The sequence below is a fragment of the Hirundo rustica genome, chromosome 15 (assembly GCF_015227805.2).
Source record: "Hirundo rustica isolate bHirRus1 chromosome 15, bHirRus1.pri.v3, whole genome shotgun sequence".
Lineage (NCBI taxonomy): Eukaryota > Metazoa > Chordata > Aves > Passeriformes > Hirundinidae > Hirundo > Hirundo rustica.
In genome coordinates this window covers 9,800,757-9,823,603 of record NC_053464.1, presented here as the reverse complement: position 1 = coordinate 9,823,603, position 22,847 = coordinate 9,800,757, and the positions used below count along the sequence as shown (strand labels likewise).

General features: G+C 43.6%; 1 protein-coding gene and 1 long non-coding RNA gene across 2 annotated transcripts in view; both read right to left on the bottom strand.

The window, feature by feature from the left end:
• LOC120759859 (uncharacterized) overlaps positions 1–10,984 on the bottom strand; it is a 48,064-nt gene extending 37,080 nt beyond the window's left edge. Inside the window, exon 1 of the long non-coding RNA XR_005703237.1 lies at positions 10,893–10,984. This is a non-coding gene — a long non-coding RNA (uncharacterized LOC120759859). The remainder of the gene's footprint in view (positions 1–10,892) is intronic.
• Positions 10,985–11,683: 699 nt separating this feature from the next.
• Positions 11,684–21,755, bottom strand: NPTX2 (neuronal pentraxin 2). Its single transcript, XM_040079099.2, has 5 exons — positions 21,220–21,755; positions 19,620–19,836; positions 16,185–16,429; positions 14,483–14,662; positions 11,684–13,300 (listed from the first exon to the last, which is right to left on the bottom strand). The coding sequence occupies exons 1-5, from the start codon at positions 21,670–21,672 to the stop codon at positions 13,073–13,075; spliced, it is 1,323 nt and encodes a 440-aa protein (XP_039935033.1). The 5' UTR covers positions 21,673–21,755; the 3' UTR covers positions 11,684–13,072.
• Between the last annotated feature and the right edge of the window lie 1,092 nt (positions 21,756–22,847).

Genomic DNA, 22,847 nt, shown 5'->3' with positions numbered 1-22,847 from the left:
AAAATGATCTGATTAACTCGGCAATTGTACTTATTGCTACCGAGCCCCTTTTTTCTTCCTAATGGGATTATTGATTTAGAGTTTAGAGCAACTTAAATGCAACAACAAGGCATGCTGGGCACAGAGATGAAACAAAGAAAGAAATGCTCACTTTTAACAAGGAGGAGAAAGCAATACCTCTCTGAGCATATCAAGGGAGAGAGAACAGCTTTAAAATAAGTGATTTGTTAAATGCTTTCTTGCAAATCCTAGGGATGCACGTATTTGGTGCTGTTCCAAGGGGCAGGGCAGCTTTCACCTGGTGCAGCAGCACTTCCCTCCCTGAACATGCTTCTGTCTTCCCCCCAGGATGGTAAATCCTGGTTTGTAGCAGCCCTGGAGAGAGGCTTGGCAGGCAGGAGGCAAGAACTGCCCGTGGACCAAATGTGAGGCTCTTAATTTGGACAGCAGAGCCCAGCTGATTTGGACCAGCACAGAGAACACAAGCCCATCACTCTCCCATAAATGAGATTTGTAGAAAATCCAAGACCTCACAAATAAAGGTACACAGGAGAAAAACATACCCAGATTTAGCAGTCAGCGTTATTAATGACCCCTGAATTTTTATTTTTTTAATAATTGAACACAACAGCACGGCAACAGAATTGCCTTTGGAGTAAGGGACAACGACCAGACAGTACATATTGTATAACAGAAAACCACAGGTTGTCCTCGGTGCAGATACTCTGCAGAATTGTTACTCTATGTGGAATTTGCATTGCTTTGCAGACCAAGATTCAGACTGGTTCTTCCAGGAAAAAAAAAAAAAAAAAAAAAAAATCTTCTCCTCCTGAGAAGGGAGAGAACTGCTGCAGTTCATGAAGGAAGAAAAAAACAAAACAAACAAACAAAGAATACAAACACAAAACCTTCTGCTCTGATAATTTTGAATTAACCATAACAAAATACCAATCCACAGTCCAATTCTACAGATCAAGACCAAGACATGCTGAAGTGTTTCCCTGAATTAGGATGGGGCCATTTACCAGAAATGCAAAGCAGCCCTTCTATTTCAGCTGTCATGAAAGACAAAGTTAACATGTACATCACGAAAGTTAAAAAAAAAAAAAAAAAGGTAGAAAAGTTCAGAGGCATATTACAGAGGAGTTCAATGCTGAAAGCTGAGCTTGCTGCAAAAGTCTCAGCAGAATGTTAATGTCAAGGTCCTGTTTGTAGGGAAAGAGTACACACTGCATTGAACAGCCTAAAATCCAGCCCTAAATAAAAGGGGGGCAAAAAAGAAAGAAAGAAAGAAAAAGTGACCAGGTATCAATCAGCTCATGGGGAATTGCTGGGAGGAAAGGCCACACACACAAATTAGGTAGCTGAAGGCTACTGGGATTTCGATTTTAAGATATTTATCGTGCCACTTTGTAGTTTCAATTGAAAGTCCATATTAAAAGAATTAAGGGTGGGGTAAGTGACAGATCTTCAAAAGTAGATGTCTACAGGCAAGCATTAGCTGACAAAGGGGTGTTCACATGGATTCACACCAGGCCTGGCATCCTCACCACTCCCAATACAGGAATAAATATATATTCCACCAGCAGAGAATTTACAGACTGTATGAAGGACAACACAGCAGTAAATTCAGATGGAAAGAGGCCAATAGAGTGGCCTGGATGGTTTAAAAGTTTGAGCTCTTTCCAACAAAAGAGCCAAAGAGCCAAGACACAAAGCTCTAAGTCTAGGAACAACAAGAATTCAACATGAGAAACTGCATCCTAGAAAGCAGAGCGAATAAAGGATTTGGACAACAAAAAGAACAGGCAATTTGTTAGACATTCCCAGTGGCAAAGCTGTCTAATGTCATCTCTGAATATATGAATCCAAGAACAATGTCTGGGAGTACAAATGATATTTGACTTCACTGTAGGGGATTGGCAATAACCAGTTCCTGCTTCAGACCCAATGCTGGGGAAAGACTCCTGATAGCAGAGAAAAGAAAGGCACAAGGGTTCAGTGCAAGAAACAGCCCAGAATGTTCCTAGTCCCTTATGCCACAGCTGGCTTGCAAGGAAGGAAGGTGCATGACAAGGACCAGCAAGTGAAACCTGAAACCAGACAAAATCAAATTAGGACCAAAAGAACTGTGGTGTGGGGCTTGGGAGAGCTGACTGGACACACGGCACTGGGAAGTGGGGATTCAGCACCTGCTGACATCTTCAGACCATTTTCTAGAGAATCCATTTTACAGACAGATGCAGTTTCAGTAGAGAAATAACTGGGACCTGTGAGGGTCTACAGAGATTTTTACTTGGAAGATCTTTCAAGCCAAGAATTGCAATTTACTCTTTTTTTGGTAACTGTTGGGAATAAAGAGTTCTCAAATTCCTGTAGTACGGTTTTCAAGAATACACAGTGTGCAATAAGGAACTCCAAACTCTTTCCTCAGCCTATAATGGCTCAAATCCAGTCCACCTGATGTCAGGCACCTTCTGTTTCTCCAAAGTTAATAGCATAGTCAGAAATGCCAGTCCTGGGAGAAGAAATCTGTTTCCAAATAACATCTCAAATCTTAAAGGCATCTCCTGCACATCTGTCTATTCTACCCCTCAAGGAGAGTTTCTACAATTCCCCATCACCATTTTAGGTCTCTTGGGCAGAACTGGTTCTGTGCTAACCACCCGCAGGGGACTAGAAATGTGCTTGGGCCAGGCTGGTGATTTTTGATTTTTGTAGCTGTAACTTTCTTCTAAAGATTTTTTTTTCACTGAAGACAAGCATTCCCATTTCATTTTTAACCCTTGTGTAATGATGATTTTCCCCCCCACGATGCACCCCCTCTGCATTATTAATTTCAACTCACAATGGTGTCTGCTGCTAAAAATTCCATAATAAATATTATTGCCAAGGGCTGATGGGCAGATGTTAAGCAGCATTTAAAGATTACAGGACCAAGGTAGGTCAAGTTATTTTGGTTCTCTCTGGAATCTAGAAAGCTCTTTTAAGCTGATTTTATGACGAGCCCGATAGCCTGCTTTCATTACTAGAAATTCACCGTATCTAATCCCCTTGTTTCATGTAGCAGAGCGTGCTGAGTGACACATGAGTGTTTCTCTTTGTCCAGCTTAATCAACCAGCTGCAGCTGCATTCAATCACCTTTCCTGGTGAATGAGCCTTCACTCACTACAGCTTCATGGAGAGGATAAATTGGTACCCACAAGAAGAGCAGGACTGCTGATGGTTGTGCTGCAGTGTTGATTCAGACCCACACTAATACTCTGTTTGCATCAGTGACCCAGGATACACAGAAACAGTTTGTCTCAGTCCAAAAGTAACAGGAGATAATGCAAACTAATTCAGCTTGAAGCTGAATGGAGCAGCACATGACCTGAATGCCAGGGGTTTTGGTGGAGTATCTGATTAAAGCTAAGAACTGCCTGTAGCTGCATGAGCCTGTTTGTCCTGTCAGTAGCCAGAGGGAAGAGGGGGACACCCTCTGAAGGACACCTGGGCAAGGCAGCCAGCAGGTAGAGAGGATAAAGAGGATGCCCAAAGCACACATCTCCCTGTTTGGGAGTTAATTTATGTGACCCGCACCCAAAATCTCCGTTTTGGGGTGGATTGCACGCCCAGGTCTTGAGCATGTACTGCTCAAGGACTCCCCTGACTCCCTCCATCCTGCTGTTTTAGTCTGTGTGCAGCTCCCCCCTGGTTTTAGTTCTTAGCACCTGCAGTGGCTAAAGAATGTAATGACACAAGCAGCTTAAAGAGGGAGAGCAGAAAAAAGCTGTAACAGGTGCCAGTGTCCTGATTTTTGTACCGGTGGAAAATATTGGGGTAACAAAGTCCTTCAGGGACACAAAACCTTTGGATAGATGAATCCAAAGGAGCTGTTAGACGAAGATTTGGAAACTTCATCCACTTGCTCTCAGGAGCAATTGATGGTCACAATGAAGTTTCCTTTTTCTCAGCAGCTGTGCTTGTTTAGAGGAACACAGACACCAAACCCAAATTGTGTGCATTTAAGTATGACCTCTGCAACAATTATGGCACCAAAACATAGAGCAAATTAGAGCTTAATGGCTCTATTCAAGTACTTTTATCTCTTAAGGGACTGTTTCAGAAACACAGCTGAACCCAGAGACTCAGGCTTTGATTTCCTTCCCCCACCCTTCCAATTCAGAAAATAATTTAAATTCCGCAAGTGCTAAATTGACCTTGCATTCTCCTCTGCCTGCTAACTCCTTTAACAAGTGGTGCTTCCAGCCCTTCACAACACATCCAGAACAGAATGTGATACAAATGTGAAGTGATAGGATCAGAGAGCTTTACCCTACCATCAATTTCTATATAAATCCAGATGGAACATCAACAGGAATTCTGCAGACAGGAGATGACCCAAAGCCAAGACCAAAGCAGCACTAATAAATCTTGATGTTGTCATGTTGTTCTGTTACTCTCCCATCCTTTTTGAGGTCTAAAATACTACATCAATTCCCATCTGGGGCAAGGCCCACAGTGTAATTTCATTCTCTATTAATGCTTTCAACAGACAAGGCTGTCAACAGGCAAGTCTCAGTCACTCAAACCAACATAGTGCCAGTGAGGCAGCAACATTCACAACTTCAGAGAAAAACTGTGCATTATCCAATACAATATCCCTTAGCACAGCTCTTAATTGAATCATCACACAGTTGTCTCTTAAGCACTGATAATGCAACACAGTACTGTGAATTTTTCCAGGAAGCAAGCAGGGCTCTCTAAAACTCTCCCATCAGTCTTGATTTTCTGCTCCAGACGGGTTTTCAAAGTCCTATTTTGAATTCACTCCTCTTGTTATACAATATCCACATACACTGTTCTTAGAGGTATACTTTGATTAAACAAAGATTTACGGGCTTTTGTTTTGAGTTTGTATTTTTCAAAGCCAAAATGCATACAGAAAAGTTTTAATAAAGCCTGAAATGCTGCTCAGAGTACACTAAACAACAGAGAGCTCATGTAACTGGATTTGTGCCATGCGCTCTTACAACAATATTGTTAACCCAAGAAGAGGCAGAGGTATCAAAGGGATGCTGAGGAAGTGCCACAGCAATGGTTTAGGATCAAGTCATCTCTGTCAGCTCTTCAAGACACACAATTTATAAACAATTGCCATCAACAGCCTTGGATGCCCATAGGAAGCAGCAGGCAGTGCTATGAAACAGTTTCCTGGGAGTTCTTCCCACATTAACAAGTCCTTGCTGGAAGTTAAAAAACCCCTGGGATGCGGCACATTGTCTATTGCAGACTGCAGTGAGCAGAGACACTAAATCCAAAGCCCTCTAAAGCCAGGGGATGGTTCCCAGAGCTTTAGCAGATTCCTGATCATCCCACCATAGAATCAGTTCCCTGCCTTTCTGAACTGTAGCATCCATCTACTAAAAAGCAACTTTGAAGAATCACTTCTCACTATCACAGAAAGATAGAAATAGCTGGAGAGACTTTATCAGTAACATATCCCCAGAAGCACACAAGAACCAGTTGCAAGTCTGACATGGGTTTCTACAGCAACACTCTTTCACCTTGGCATTTAATTCAGATTGCTCCAGAGCACTCCTGCCTGCATCTGGAAAAATAAATGATTGTCCTTCTGGTAAGAAGAAGGTATTTGATACACACACCCCTCAAGGACAGGAGAATGTGGGGGAAAAAAAAAAAAAAGTTTTAAGCCAGTTGGAGCTGTCCAGCCACTCAAAACACAAACCTGACTTTTTGCTAATGTCCAGGGGGAAGATGATTCTTTCCATACCTACAGCAATCATGACAAATGTTATTTCCAATATCTACTACTGAATTCTGACACAGCTTTCCCCTTACCTCACATACTGCCATGGTCACAGTTCCCTTCCACTTCTCCCCTCAAGTGGTTTATGCTGTTCCAACCCCCTCCTTGTCTTTCTTCAAGTGCAAGAAGTCTGCTCCCATGAGCAGGGAAGAATAACTACGTAAAGAGAGCTGCTGCTCCTTAGCTCAATGAACACCATTGAAATTTGCACCCTTCAATGGAAAAACAAGTATGTGAATGACCAGCCTTTGAGTTAAAGCACTGAATGGAAAACCAGGACACAAGCCAAGAGATATTAGCAAGATTTTGCTATTGCCTATGACAGTGAAGGTAAATTATTTTTATTTTCAATGACCCCTCCCAGCTGCCAGAAACTCGCCCCAAGGGCTGGTGCAGGCTGGGAGAGAAGGAGGGAGACAATGCCTAACACAACGCATCCACCAAAGATGCTGCCCAAGATTGAGCATGCAGATGCCAAGCAATACCCAGTTTCACACACAAATATCCAAGCAAGATAGCAAAGCTAATATTTCAATTAAAGCAATAAATCCTCCACCCTGCCTGAAATGGCATGGTATAAATTCTCATCTACAATTTTTTTTTTGCCTTATCGGAAAAGGGACCTGCTCATTTGGCAGTAATATTTATTGTGCTCAGCTAATGCCAGCACATTTCCCCTTTTAACACATATAACCCATCTCTAAAAACTTGCCTTCTCACTGTGTCCCTAAAATTACTGAGTGAAAATAGACAAAAAGAAAAAAAAAGAGAGAGGAAAAAAAAAAAAAAAGACATAACAGACTTCAGTGATTCAGAGGGTTCAGAGTAACCTGCTCCAGCTTGTGTTTTTAAAAATAGCTTTAAAGTCACACCAGATTTTTTTTGTTTCATTTTTACCAGCATGTTCAGACTTGTCTCAAACAGTTTCCTGTCCTTCTCCCATTCAAGTCTATGGAAATTTTGCCTTCAGTGTAATCAGAAAAAGAAAATCAGACATATTCAGTTCTCATAAAGTAATCAGAAAGACATTAAAGGGCACAGCCTTGTGAGGGCACCACTACACATCTCTAAAGTCTCTTTACAGTCATCCTTTTTTAAACTCTGCCCGTGGTGAAGTACAGAACAGATGTCACTGAATTTCTGGGACCTAAACACCTCGTGCCAGTTCAGCTCACGGATTTGAACAGGATTGGAGGATTAAAATCACGGCTACAGCCCTCAACAGGTCATCCTTGCAGCTCCCTGTATCTTCATGCCCTGAAAATGCCAGGCACAGTCTCCAGGAGTGAGCAGCTGACTCTGGACCCTGGAGCACCAGCGGGCAGCCTGCGGTCCCAGAGCCCAGCCCAGGGCTGTCATGGGCTCTCTCATCACCGCTGAGGGAGCCTCTGCTGCTCCCCAGGATTTGTGCATCCTCCTTCCAGTTGTGCACACAGAGCCCTGCCAGCCTTCGGGCAATTCCCAGAACAAACAGGCTGCCTGCTGTTTTCAGCAGGAGCCGCTGTCATTGCTTGGGCTCACATCAAGGCAATATTTTTCTTGCATTTTTTCCAAATCCCAAGTGGAGGGAAAAAAAAGAAAGGCATTATCCCCCACGTGGTGTGTTCAAACTGATGTGCCAGGTCTCGAATTAACAAGCAAGAGCCACATTCTGTCCCAAATACTTTGTCTAAAGCTCTTCCAAGCTGACCCGTGCAGTCAGTGGTGCCTGAGTAACCATAGCAGCGTGTTTGAACAACGCCAAATACTTTTGAACAGAGCCTGGGGCTGCTGATGGACGTGAGGAGAGAGCTGGATCTGCTCTTCCCGAGACCAAACAGAGTGAGGATGGGCAGGTGAGAGTGCTGGGACAGCCTCAGAATTAATCTGGCAGCACAAATGAAAATGGGGGCCAGAGCAGCTCCGGGAGCCTCCTGGATTGTCTGGATACCGGTGGCCACCACAGTGACCCAAGCAGCCAGGGGTGACCACTCCCTTGCAAAGCCTTCTTGCCAGGGTTCCACCTGACCAGAGCCCCAAGAGGCCAGAAGTCCGAAGCACAGACTGACAGCTGTTGGCCACTTACGTGAAATTATCCTTGATGCAGAGAAGTATTTACCTACTGCAGTTATCCCTGGAGCTCCAAGTATCTGCAAGACCTTACAAGCCTCAAAAAAGCTAATTAGTGCACTGCCATAAATAATTTGATCTCTTAGGAGGGTATGTACTCTCTACATAGTAAGTAACAGCTCTCTTTAATGGAAAAAAAAAGATGATTTGCCCTTGCATATCTCTATTTTATTATAGGTATTTATCAACCATTTATAATTTACCATAAAAAAGTAGAAAAACAAACAAATGAACAAAAAAAAAAAAAAAAAAAAAAAAAAAAAAAAAAAAAAAAAAAAAAAAGAAACCCTGGCCTAAAACACAACTCATTCCTGTAAGCTACGCCATCCCTGGAAAGCAAATGTAGGTCTGTCCTGTTTTGTCAGACACAAACATATCCTGCAGGGAAGTCTCACATAAAATTAAAAGTCAGTGCAGATTTCTTCTCCCAGACCCTTTTGCAGCTGCAGAGGTAGAATAAAGCTGCACAGGACAATCCTTTCCCAGCTCTGCACCAGGGAGGAGGCAGCTGCCTGCTCTGTGCCCTCTGAAATGGGAGGAAAACCAATTGCTGCCTGATGCAGGAAAAACAGCCATTCTGGAGCCACAGCAGGACAGCTCGTCAGGATTCCCACTGCAAATCAACAGCCAACACCAAGTAAAATAAAAAATTTAAACAAAAGGAAAGTAACAAGTCCCCTGCTTAGCTAGTGTTGTTACCCAGAAGTTTTAACATCCTGTTTTCAATAAATGAGGTTGCCCTTTAAAGAAGTTGCCTTTCATCTGGCGAGGTCAGCAGAGCAATCTCCAGCAGTGGAGATAAGCCTGGGTGACAAACTCTGCTACAGTAACATTACGATTTAAAGTTACTCATTAGCTGGTTTAAGTGTTTTGAAAGACAAAATGTAAAAGAGCATCTAGTACCTTAAAAACCACTGAACTCCTCCTAAGAAACAGCCATTGTAACTTATTCTTAAAAAGCACTCCAGAACTGCTGCTGGGAACAGCTTGGTGACACGAAAACCAGGGCAAGCCTCTCGTAAACTGCTTTTAGCACCGAAGGGAAGCACGGGCAGTGCCCCAGAGGATCCAGGCAGCCCTGTGTGAGCTCAGCTCTGCCCCAGGGGCTCAGGACAGGCTGAGTGGCAGCGAAGGAACAAGTGGGTACCGCAGAGACTCAGCATCCTCCCCGCGCAGGAACCCCTGGGAACGGCAGTGCCAGGAGCTGAACTGCCTGGGAGCCAGCACAGGTGAAACACCAGAGCATCCTTAATAAATAAAACAATTTCTCTTGCTGGCCTCAGGCCATCAGAGAGCTTCTGTATTTGAAGCTTTGCCAAAACATCAGCCCAGCCCTCCTGTGGAGAAAGAAATGGCCCCTTGAACTCCTTGTGCAAATTTATACTTTTCTAAGTGCAGCCTTTTAGAAACAGCTACAGCCAGGGGGGCAATTAATTCAATTCTTTCCAGAAGATTTTTAGCTCTGAAAAACTCATGTATTATTTAAGCCTCACAGCTAACCATGAGCATTATCAAGGTCCAACTTTCTCTTTGTGAAGGGGAAAAAAGATCCAGAGACCTTTTGGCGAAAGATCTCTGGAAAAATCCCACATCACCTTCAACGCCCCAATTCCCTGGCTACCAAGAGAGACCTTTCATTTCTGGAGGAGTTTGGCAGTGCCTGACTCTCTCCATCAGCAGGGCCTTTGCTGTGTCTTGCCTCAGATTTCTAAGCAGCATCAAGGGATCATTTTCTGTGGCAGAAGCCCCAGCCAGATCAGTGTCTCTTTTTAGGGTTTCTGCACTCCTAGCAGGATTTGGGAGGATGCAATAGAAGAAGGCTGATCTTCCCTCCCCGTCTGGATAACTAAAATCAGCTGGATGAAGAATCCTTACACATAGAATCAGGTGCCATTCGTAAAGAAGAAATGAATCTATAATTAGAGCAGCATTTTTTAGAACAACCATTACCCTGATTGAGAAAGTGCCAGCTTGAAGCACCTAATACAACACAGCAGCTTCACTACTGCCCTGCTCTTCACTTTTGGGAAAGGCCTGAGGGAAATCCGGTCTCTGAAGCCAAACAGAATCAGCTTCTCCCTGGCAGTCCCATAAATTCACTCACGGGGAAAATGGGTGTAAAAATTGAAGTAGAGCTTTGCTAGTCTTCCCTGCATTTCTGAGACCTAAACCAACAGTACAGAGAGCAAGCACAGCCCAGCCAAAGCTGCCTGGACCCAGGAGTTGTGTCCCACACCCAGGGATCCCAGAGGCAGAGGTGATCCTCCTCCCCTCACCTACACACAGCAAGTGTGCAGCTGCAGCCCTCAAGCAAACTCAAAACACATGAGGTGACTACATTTTCTAGTGAACAGACATACAGGGAAAGAACTTGTATTTGAAGAAATATGGATTTATGCTCAACTTGCTGTCAGCCAACAGCCAACACACCAAGGATGCAATGCAGAGGGGATGGTGCAATACAGAGACTGAAGAGCACTCAGAGCCAAGCAGCCACCTGCAGCCCTGGCCAGTTACAGCTCCCAGGATGTTGGCTTGTTGGGATCAGTGATAGCACTTTTAGGAGTCCCAGCTCTGCCTGATTTAAACAAAAACACATTTTCTAGAAATCTGCACTACTGCATGTTCCAAGTGCTGTCACTCAGCTTTCCATAAGTTATTACTTCTGTGCATTCAGAACAGTTTGGGAACTGAAGGTTGTGTTGTCAGTTCCACACTCCATAAACAATATAGATGCTGGAATGGGGCAATATTTACTCCTGTTTTGCCATCTGCTTATATATTCATATAAAATATGTGACTCCCAGGATATAGAGCAGCAGTGTAACAGCCATGGCTTTCCACACAAAACAACACATCTTTTCTTCTTAATGCAAAGGTACCGCTGCACAAAATAATATGTGTATACACATAGACATGTATTAAAAAATAATGAAAGAAACCCATTTCAAAGGAAGAGATACCCCTTACCTTTGGCTTTTACTGAAGAGTCAGCATCTAAAGAAACCACAACAGACCAAAACCTTCCTCCAGACTCCCTACCATGTGACCTATTAAATGAGTGAAATCCAACCCAACCCAACAAAGTACAGCCCCCACCATTAACACCTTCCCATGCAGGTGGGGCTTCTTACTCAGCTGCTGTGTGTTTAAGTAACTCTGAATAAAGATCAACATGGCCAATGGATGTGTAAAGACCTCCCTCAACCAAGCACTGAACTCAAACACTGAGTTGGTGTTTGAAACAGCAGACCCCACTACCCATACGGGCTCCGGGACATTCAGAAAATCATCCAGGACAATTTCAGTGTTGCACCTTTTAAGAACAGAGTGAAATATGTGTAACTCAGCTTTAGCTCCTCCAGCCTCTTTTGAAAAAAGCTGATAAATAAAGGTGGATTGACTGGAGGGCTGATGCCTCATCTGGGCACCATGAAGAGCCCATGGGAGATGAGAATTTCACATTTTTCCTCACCTCACAACACAGATTCCTTTGATATGAAGTGAGTTTTCTGGTTTGTTTTTTCCTCTGGGCAGGGAAAGTACTGCTGTAGGTTGGGGGTGCAGTGTGTGTGTATTTTAAAGCCAATTACAACAAGAACACTTGAGACATTTAGGGAATAAATTGAAGGCATTGGGGAATAAAGAAATCATCTTACAAGACTGTACTTCTACCAGTCTAGAGAGACAGCAGGTGAGCTCACAGGAGCTATGAAAGAGAATATTCAGTGTCTTGTGTGACTATAAAAGAATTAAGAGACTCATTTTACAGTGCATTTTAATTAAAAGTTCATTATAAGAATTTTCTTTTATGAACAGCATACTACATATTCATGGAAATATGTAACTTTACCCTACAAATGGGACTGTCACCATATTATTCTTACAATTCAAACATATGAAAAATAAAATATGATATTTAGCTTTATAAATTCCCCCTCCCCCCCCTTTAAATCCTTTTTCTTTTAAATAACAAAAGTATTAACTCTTTCCCAGTACAGTGCATTTGCTATCTGCGAGCCACAAACCAAGTAGTCACATCAACGCCAAGGAAACAGTAACGTTGTTTGCAAAATATTGAGAGAAAATGATAAAAAAATATAGTAGTCAGCCCAGTGCTTACAGAAGAGACAGTCAACAAGAATTGAAAAAGCAGCACATTTTCATATTACATAGGACCATTGTAATAACATATAAACCAGTGCAGAAGACTTTTATGCTGGAAAAATAGATAGCAATTCTCAGCAAGCAGAAACTGAACTTTGGCACTTGCTCATAAAAAGGCCTTTCAAAGCAAAACAAAATGGAAATTCACTTAATCACAGCTTGTATATTTAAAAAAATAAAGACATTGAAGCGAGAGAAACAATAGAGAAAAGGGTACAAGCCAGGTCACTAGGAATTCAGTACATTCAGTCTACAGAAAATACAAGTACAATCTTTCATCCACCCACCTGTGCTGGGATCCTGGCTAGCAAAGGACAGCCTTTAGGACAGAACCTCACCTGAAGCATCTCTGCTGCAATGGAGCTGTGCTGAATAAACAGCCCTTTCTTCAAATTGAACTGGTACAATGTGTCTCAAATACATCGCCTCTTTATCATAAAATAAGGATTTCTAATTGCAAATTAAAAAGCAAAAGCCTTGCACTCAGACAGTGGCTGTTCTGCTCTACCCACAGCTGTACCATAACCACTGCAGTGTAAGGATTAAGTGATTTTTCTTTTTTAAAAAGGGCTAAAAAAGAATGGCTTTATTTCAAAGGAAGGGTTCACATTTAGTCTGTTAATCCTGGTGCTGTCAGCACTGCACATGACCAGGAACATGAGAGTGAAGCGTGCACGCTGTTCTCCCTCCCTGCAGAACTGATGGTCTAAGCTCAGGCCCAAACAAAAGGCTTCTGCAGGCCAAAGCACATTTTTGGATCAGACATAGGAAAGCAAGGGCTGCTCTAGCCAAGAAGTGCTCCTTTCATAGCCAGGCTCAATGCCCCAGACTAGCAGCTATCTTTGCACTGAGGCAGTTTACTCACTTTTTTTTAACCTTTCAAGGAGCTGAGACTGGGGAAGGGCAAGGAGAAAAATAGGTGCTTTAGATTGCACAGAAGATTGTCCTACTAAAGGGGGCACTTGGACGGGAAGTGATCACAGCTACAAGTCAAGCAGACGCTCCTCACACGTCTCCACAGGCCATTTAGTAGCACCTCCAAACACATCCACGTTGTTATCGACCCAGGGGATGATGTTGCCAGGCATGTTGATAGAGCAGTTGGCAATATTCATGATGTCTTCAGCTTTTAAGACTCTGTCCCATATATTGAACTGGCTCATCTCCCCAACGAAGGCTTGAGTCGCATCAAATCTTCCTCCTACTGTGTCCTTTGGGCACACAAGAGTTAGGATTAGATGAGGAGGTTATTTTGGTGTTTTCTCCTTCAAACTTGGAAGTCCCTCCCCGCCCAGCCCCACTGCTAGAGAGGTGCAGAGTTAGAACACAGAGGTGAACGAGTTTCTAGAAGGGCTACATTGAACAAGGCATTCAGTGACAAACTCCAACCTGAAACGTGTCAAAACAATGGAGGGCCAACAGCGGTGACTGCAAAACACCACAAAAAGGCTGCACATAACCGACCTTGCCCTCGAGCAGTAGAGCACAGGAAGGCAGCTTTAAACTTTGAGGCTAATTTAAGAGCCACTGTGCAAGCTTAGCACAGGACAGCTCCAGCAAGAACTGCACAGATGTGTAAGGTTACCCTGAAAGCTTTATGGCTATAGATTAAACCATAACTGCAGCCCTTGCCCAACTGTCTGCAGGGACTGTGAGATGAGATCTTCGGATCTAAATACCCAGGCTTTGTCTGGTTGTAACAAATGAGTGATTCAAGCTGCCACTGCATAAGCCTAGCAGTGTTTGCTTGCTCCACTCACTATCCAAGGACAGAAATCACTCATTTTTGGTGATCACAATGACATGGAACTGATAGCACAGGACAGAACCCAGCACAACACAGGCAGAGATAAAGGAAAGAGCCAGCTGGAGCATCGCTCTGCAGATTGTATTAGGATACTGAACCCGCCATTCTGTCATTTATGTCATGGATAAGTATCTACTAAAATCAATATCAAGACAAAACTAATTTTTCATTGCTCCAACTGTGAACCTGGGAATCCTGAAGAAAGGGTATTTTCTGCTACTTGTTACAGTATTTGCTTCTTTTAATAAGTGTATAATATAGGTAGAGAAATAATGTGAAGCCAGGAGCCACACAATTCATTACTTATGAAATGTTAACTAGAAAGGCAAGCTTCAAAATCCTCTGGGTTTTTTTTCAATGTTCTTAAAGGAGTTATTCTCAGCCCCAACATGAACATTCTGAATATTTAATACGTGAAACAAATACACCAATGTGTAATTTCATGAAGTATTTGTTGCCTTGTTTCAGTCCTTCTGACACCGTGTATACAACAGGACCAAGTGTTTAACAGAAATTCTCACAGCTTTTATTTGTTTGGGGAGTTTTGATTTTGTTTAAACCCTGGAACACCCTGACATTCACTCACCTGTTCCTGACCCAGGATCAAGACACCTCCAGGTTTAATTGGATGCCAAGGAGCAAGATTCTCCCCAGTGCCAAGCTTCTCTCCATCCTGAAAAGCTTCCCACATTCCATCTCTGGTTGTCCATGTTATGCAGATGTGATGCCATTTTCCATCACTGATGAAGAGAGGGAGCTGAGCAACCTACAAAAATCAGAAAATGCATGTGGCAACCCAAATCTAGCAGTTCAAGCCCAATGTGTATAGAACAGTATTTACTCTGTTCTCAAAAGCAAAAACTTTATAGAGGCAAGAGTTAGTCCACATCCTACTTTGTATGATTCCACATAATCATAAAATGATTTAGGTTGGAATATCCCTCCAAGATCACTGAATGCAATCATTAACCCAGCAGCACACCTCTTTTAAATACCTGCAGGGGTGGTGACTCCACCTCTGCCCTGTGCAGCCTGTTCCAGTGCTTTGCAACCCTCTCAGTGAAGACATTTCTCCTCATACCCAATTAAAACTTCCCCAGAACAACTTGTGGCCGTTCTCTCTTTCTCTGTTGCCTGTTACTTGGGAGAAGAGACCAACCCCCATCCTGCACATTAATCTGTAGCATTTGTTGTTTAAATCTCAGTGCTTAGTGACATTCCACCCAGTGCTCACGTTAGTTCCTCTTAAAATCTGGGGTTTGCCAGCACCATTTGCAGTAACAACTTTGACAAATGGATCTGTCTGCTACCAGGAGGATTTGTGGTTCTACACCTCACAATAAGGAGGAATTATGCTCCTTTAGGAGTTCGAACTGAAAACCTTCTCCGGTCAACATCAAGACACAAGTGGAGTGGGCTTTGGAGCAGCTGTGATGTGGAAGAAATAAAAGCCTCACAGAATATTGATATTACAGACACAATATTGAAGAGAAAAAAGACTATTGCTAAAGATAAGCAGACTCCAGTTTGCTTCTCTTCCACAAGGCATTAAAAATAATTGGTTATTGATCTGGCAGGCTGATAGGACTGTTAGAAGTCCATAATCAGCCACAAGATGAACCACCTGAGTTGTGTAGCAAATACCTGATTCTTCAGAGAGCAGTGAGGTACCAGGAAACCTAACTGAAGGTGGGGAGAAAGGAGGCATTTAAATACTACTTTAATTACAAGTTTCAATGTTTTCTTCAAGCTTGTTTCCTTCAAGCTTGTCAGAAACCATCAATGGTATGAAGTAGTTCTATCTAAAATCTGAAAAATTGTATTTAAACTGAAGTTAAGCCACTAAGCATAACAAAACCAGACCGTTATGTGGAGAGCCTTTTGCTCCACCTTCTGCAAAATTAATTTAACATTTGCAATTTCTACAATTAGAAAGATAGAAAATCTGCAACTGGCCTAGATCTCACAGGTCTTACAAAACTGGCTTCAAATTTTGCATTAAAAGAAACAAACAAACAAACCAAGAAGCCAAGACCTGCTTGTAACTTCAGAGAACACAAGTATGTGCGCATCTAATGTCAAGCTGCTTGGTCTCAACACACAAATATCTGTACAATTTAACTTCTGTTTCAAGTGCTTTTATGAACTTGTAACCAGCAAGTGGACAACAGACAAGGAGACAGCAGCAGCTCAAAGGCTTCTCCCAGAGGGAAGGAAGGAATCAGTGCAAAGGCACAAAGGGGTCTTGTTCTGGTTATGTTGACAACGAAGAGTTCATCAAGTCTCACCTTATCATTAATTAGCAGTTCAATTGGATTATTCCCCCATTCTATGAGGACAATTTCATTGGCTTGCCCAGGAACAGCATATGAGAACGGAGTGCCAATTCCAGGAGAAGCACTTGACCTCAGCCACAAGCACACAGTGAAAGCATAGAGCTCTGGCAGAGTCTTCTTGATCTTCCCATACAGGTAGTTTGTGCGAAGAGGAAGGGAGACTTTGAATTCATCAGGTGACTTAAATGCACTGTTACCTAGAATCACATGGAGAAAAAAAAAAAACCCTTAACATTAAGCAAAATAATACATTGGTAATTCAGGCTAAGACACAATTGTTATTGATAATCTTTGGCTTTAATAACTTTGGAGAGGTGCAGAAAAAAAAAAGTATATTGAAGTGGTGTTTACTGAATGTTGATTTTGCTGCACACAAAAACACAAATAGATTTTATCCGCATTGTGATAATTATTTATTTCAGTTTAGTTTAGTTTAGCTTTGCTCGTTTAGAGCAAAAGAATAGCTGGTAGACAATCTTCTTCATTGACTAGTTTATGACTGGAGGCCTCCCTATTTCAAACAATTCAAACTGGTTTAAAAGATACTTACTGTCAGTAAAATGGATGCTCTGCTATGCTCATTACTAAAGCATCACAGTGCTTCACAACCAGGATTTCTTTCCCGACTCCTGCTACACAAGCAGCATCCCTGTGTTAAGATCTCAGGCTAACAAACAGATTAACACCCACATTTTGGGCAGCAAATTTGAAATAAGACTCCACTGACACAGTCCAGAAATCAGCTACATTCAGTAAAACTGATTTCTGTCCCATCAACTGAACAGGACAAGATCTGAAGAGTTCAAAGTGATCTGAATTAAAAATGCAGTATCAAGCTGCGAACTATGGGAAGATTAGACACTTGATTTAATATAAAAGCAGAAATTATTATTTAGCTTTTTCTAAAAAAAGTGATAAAAACCAGTGAGATATTCTGAGACATGCTTACAAAACTGAGAACCCTTAAGACCAAAACTTTCTGAAGTTGCAGTACTCTGTATCATACAGTTGATGTAGATGCTCGTAAGTAATTTTCTACAAGTATTAAGAAATAAATCCCACATTGTGCCAAAAACTGAACCCCACAGTTCTGTAGTAATGTCACCCTCAACTTCTTAGCTGCCTGTTCCTCTGAGTCTCACTGATTTCCTTTGCTCACATTCCTGAAACAAATTCAATCCCCTTGCCAAACTTCACACTCCAGTCCAAATGAAAGGCTGTTGTCACAAAAGGTTGCCACAATTCTCATATGTATGTTTTAAACCATTGGCATTCTCTCAGTTCCCCTTCTTAGAAGCAACTGAAGTGTTTTGGCTGCATTTTTCATAGAATGAGGGGGTGGGAGAAGAAAAAGCTTCTCTTTTGCTTGAATCTGTCTTGAGGAACCTTAGAGACCTGAAATGTTCTAAATGGTAAGCCAATAAAAAACAGACACCAGGTCTTAGGGTTAATATTGAACAACCTCCATTAGGCTGCTACAAGCAATCTCACGTAGAAAAAACAGAAATATACCCCATTAAAGAACAGTTATTTTGGGGATAGATGGGCAAGAATTATTGTTATTCTCTTTCAGAGATAGAGAAAATAGGTTTAGACATAGTAAATGATCTGTTTGTACCTCCAGCAAAGCTAGGAATCACACTGAAGTCCAGGCACTACTGTTTGGAGGACTATACCTCCTGCTTTTTCTAGTGCATCATCTTCTGCTGTCAATGGAGACAAGCAGTGAAGGAATTAAAAGAAAACTTTTGGAATCACAACAGGTGTACAAGTTCTAAACTCTTCTGCCCCACTGGTAACTAAAACAGCTGTCACAACTGCAGACAAAATCCAAAGCTTACAGTGCCACCTCAAAGTTGTTTTTGTTTGTTTGTTTTTCCTCTATTTAGTCTCAGGACAATGAGGACACTCTAGTTAATTGTAGGGAAGAAATGCTAAACAATACTGCATTTTAAATAAAAGCACAACAGAAATACTATTTTCAAATGAGGTCAGATCAAATATTGTCTGTACTTAAAAAAAAAGTCCTTTCATCATTATCACCCTCACTATGATTTGGCAGAGGAACCAGAGCAGCTAAGCTGTACAGTAATTGAGAGCAAATTACACAAGTAAAAGAAAGGGCTGCATCTTGGTTCCTGTCCCAAATTCTTCACTTCCCCTAAGACTTAAGACAGCCCTCACTCCCCACACAAAAAAATAAAGGTGGGAACAGGTTATTTTAAGCCTAAGTGAATTACACATTCTTGTTCTCCCACCACTCTCTCTTTCTGATATGAGTCACATCTTTCAGAGACAAGGACTATCTATACTTGACTCATAAAACCACTAATTCTCCATAACTTTAGTTGCAGGTTAGGCTTTCTCTTGGCTCTCAGGAAATACCAAAAGACAGAGCCAGTAGAAAATCATCTCCTTCCTTTCCTTTTCCCCTCCTTCACTCTTTTTAGAGGAAAGAATAGATACAGTATGGGCACATGGGTCCATTAGGCTGCATTTCTAAATTCATGAGATATGCCTGTTTGTACCATTTGGAAGGCATATCCATTAAGCTGCTTTTAAGAAGAGAGTTATTCACCTTGGAAAATCATTTAAGGATTGAGCAATGATATTTACTGCAACTCCAACCCTATAAAGTCCACTCTGTACATGTACACAGTCAATACAGAAAGTTCTGTGCTTTAGGTCACTTCCACAGACATTTGTAACTCAAATAAACAGATTCTGCTCAAGCAGGGAGATTTCAGTAATAATGAAGGCAAGGATCAGAATGAATGACTAGGATTACGAGAGTGTCCCCCAGTGGACCATGTGTAATCTACTGTAAACTCTGAAGGCTGTAAGCTTAGAATAGAGCATAATTCAAGTATCTGCAGTTACCCAAAGTCATAACCAGTAACAAAAGGAAAGTTCACCATCAATACTTCCAAAGCAACAGGAAACAAAGCTGGTATAAAATACAATTCATTACACCAAAGGTAGTGGTGCTAATTAAATTTAGCCCATATCATTCTCAGTCCAAATAAAGGCAGCTCTACTCAGATATATCCCTGACATTATGTAGCTATTTACACCCATGCCATACTTATTCCTGTCTCCTCTTGCCTTCTTACAGATCCTTCCATCCCACAAACACTAAGAGTTTCATCCTAGCCACCCACACATGCCAAATTAAGAGACAGGAAGCCAAAGCCAGGCAACTGCCTGTCAAGCAAGAAGCCCGAGATAAAAGAAAAAGGAGAATCCAAGTATTTGCACTGTCACCGACTACTTAGTCCAGTACCTTAATGTCTTTCCCTCAAGGCTCACATTTAGTCCACTGCTCTGGAAGGAAGGAGTAAACAAAATTAATCAGGATGGGGAAGCATTTAGATTCTGAGCAATTACCTTTCTCTAATTCAGACACTCTTTCTAGCAATGCGTTCAAGGCTGTCTCTGTCTTCTGCCGGTGCGCTGAGGTCTCGTTGTGCAGCAGGGACTTCTCATCCTCCAGCTCGGCCACTTTGCTCAGGAGCTGGCGCTCCAGGTCCCCGAGGCGCCGCTGGAGCATCTCCCGCAGGTCACTGGGCAGGGCTGCATAGGACACGTTGGCTCGGAGCTGGTGCTTTAGGGCAAAGCAGAAGGGAAAAAAGAGCTGTCATTCCTGAAACAGAAACTGTGAAATGCAGATATGCTCCCGGCTCAAAGGAGGAGCGTAAGATCATGGAGCTCTCCAGCAAGTACAGAAGAGGTATTGCGTTTTAGCACTTGTCATGCTCTGTGCTTTTATCAGCACTGTAGATTAACAGGTCCTTGAAATAAAAGGGCACTTTTGTTAGAGGCTTCCAGCACTTTATATGAAGGAGTTTTCATACATTTAAGTTCAATAAAATCATTGTAGGGAGCCGGTCTGATGTACTTCTATTAGTATGCATACATGTGGCACATCAGTCCATTTTTGCTTTACTTCCTGTTAGTGACATGACCAATCTAGGGAAACAGAAGAACTATCACTTCATTTTAGATTTTTAAAAAATTAAGTTACTTTGAAAGCAGATTTACCAAAGTAAGATGCTTTTTAGATCAGTCCAAATATTAAGCAGTGAAAGTATTCTTATTCAAACTAAAAAGAGGCACCTCACACTCTCAAATAACACTGGTATTTTTAAAGATACTAAAAAAACATTTCCACCTACCACGTTATTCTAGTGGAGTTTCTCTTCTACAACGCTAAAAAGAATGCTTCAGAAAGACAGCAATAGTAACAAAAGGATGTAATACTAACAGCTCATTCAAAACTGCACTTGCAAAGCAGCACTCACAGAACAGCCTTTCAGAAGTTACTCGCCAGTCTCACATCAGCACTGACTGGAGGACAGCAGGAGCACACACGTGAGGCTCTCAGAGTGCAAAATGCACAACACGAGCACAAATCCTGTGAGACTCCTCTCTACAAAACACTCTCATGAGCAACACTCAAACCATGGGCTCTGTCCAAAGGCTCATGGAAATCACTTATCGGTGGGCTCGGACCAAATTCCCTTTCTATTCAGAGGCACACAGAATCGGGTTCTTTTTATTCTATGTCAGCCCTGAGTACATCATCTTATCTGCACCATCTGCCCAACACAATCTCCTCATTACCACTGGCCTGTTCAGCACCATATGCCGAGGTCTTACTGCCCAAGACGTCATCTTTGTACCTCAAAACGCATGAAGTCACATCCCCAGAAAGAGAGATTTATTTATTAATACAGAACCTAAGCTGGTGACAAGCAGGGAAACCATAATCTCCCCCCACGCAGTGGGAGAACGCATTCAAGAGCAGCCCCTTGGGGTTTTTACCATTAAAGAGAGGAGATAAATAACCAAGAGAACACGACAAGCCAAACCGAGCCTCCCGGCCGCGGGGCCGGGCCAGTTTGGGTCTGTCCCCACAGGGATTCAGGGCACTACTCGTGCCCGACGTGCCCGCTAGACGTGAAGCGGCTCCGCTGCGCGGCCCTACCTCCAGGCTCTCCAGCCGGTCCTTCAGGGTCTGCATGGTGCGGCTCAGCTGGTCGATCACCTGCGCCGGGTCACGGGGCAGGTCGCCCATCGTGTCCTTGCCCTTGCCCACCTCGTTCTTCCAGGCCCCCGCGGCGGACTTGCCGTCAGTGCCCTCGCAGCGGCTCAGCTTCCCGGTGAGCTCCCGGATGGCCTCCCGCTGGCTCCCGATGGTCTCCTTCTGCTGCAGGACGGTCTCCCGCAGCTGCAGCACCGTGGCTTTGAGCTCCTCCTCGGGGGGCAGCGCGCCGCCCTGCATGGGCACGGGGGGCAGCGGGCAGCCCGCGCTGGCGGCGTCCAGCGGCAGCGAGGTGCACACGAAGCGGCTGCCCGGGGGGCTCTCCTGATCCCCGGCCGGCGACCCCCGCCCGCCCGCGGCTACGGCGAGCAGGAGCCCGGCGGCCACGAGCAGCATCCCGGCTGGCGAGCGCAGCGCCCGCTCGGCGGGGCGGCCGGGGCCGAGCCGCGGTGCCAGGAGCGGATCCCGCCGCTCCGTCCAGTCCGTCCCGTCCCGTCCCGTTCTCCTCACGCCGCTTCCGCGCCCGCCGCCGGTCGCGGCTTTTATGGGCATCGAAGGCGTGGCGGGCGGGGCCCGGCTCGCGCCGCGCGCCCTGGTTGGCTGCTGGCTGTGCTGACGTCAGCCGGGGAGGCACCGAGACTGGCACCGAGACTGGCACCGAGACTGGCACCGAGACCCGCACCGAGACCCGCACCGGGACCGGCACCGGCACCGGGACCGGCACCGGTCTGAGCCCCGCGGCGGGGCCGCCCCTTCTCCCTTTCACCCCGGGCCCAGCCTGACCTCTCTGACTGTGTGTCTGCTGACACCCCTTGTCCTCGCACCACGCTCCGCGGTGAAGAGCCCGGCTCCATTCACCTCGATGGTCTCTGCCGAGCCCTCTCCGGCTTGTCTTTCTGGTATCGAGCGGGTCAGAACTGGACCCAGCACCTCGAGGTGATCCAAGCAGTGCCGAGCAAAGGGATTATCCCTTCCCCTCGACTCGCTGCCGACACTGCCGCTAGCGCAGCCTGGGATACGGCCGGCCTGGAGCAGCTCTTTGAGCTAATGCCGTCAGGAAAACGGGAATGGGTCAAGCTATGCATCAGTATTGACATTTCTTACGGAGGGGAAAGAGACTGGACAACTTACTCATTAGAGTACCATAATTCTATTGTGGGACCGCAAGACCATTGTGGTTTCAGCTATATTGTTTGTGGCATCCAATATTTTTAATTCTGATCCTCTTATTTACTTGAGTTACTTTAAATTTATAATCCGTGAAGGCTTTTATATTTTCCAAGTGACATACCAACACCGATCAGTTCTTACAGACTTGCGCATATGCAATAAAAACTCTTACCTCCACTAGAAAAATTGAGAAACAATTTCCTTAAGTATCAGCAGAGGCTGCTCTTAGGACTCCCAAATCTTTTAGTAGAATTTCAGATTTTTAGAAAGTTTATATATGGAGATTAAAGACATTTTACCATAGGGTGAGTAGTTCCTACTATGAAATACATAACTTTTAAAATAATAATGAATAAAAATAAAGAATATTTAACTGGAAATTATTTTAGATTATTTTAGTC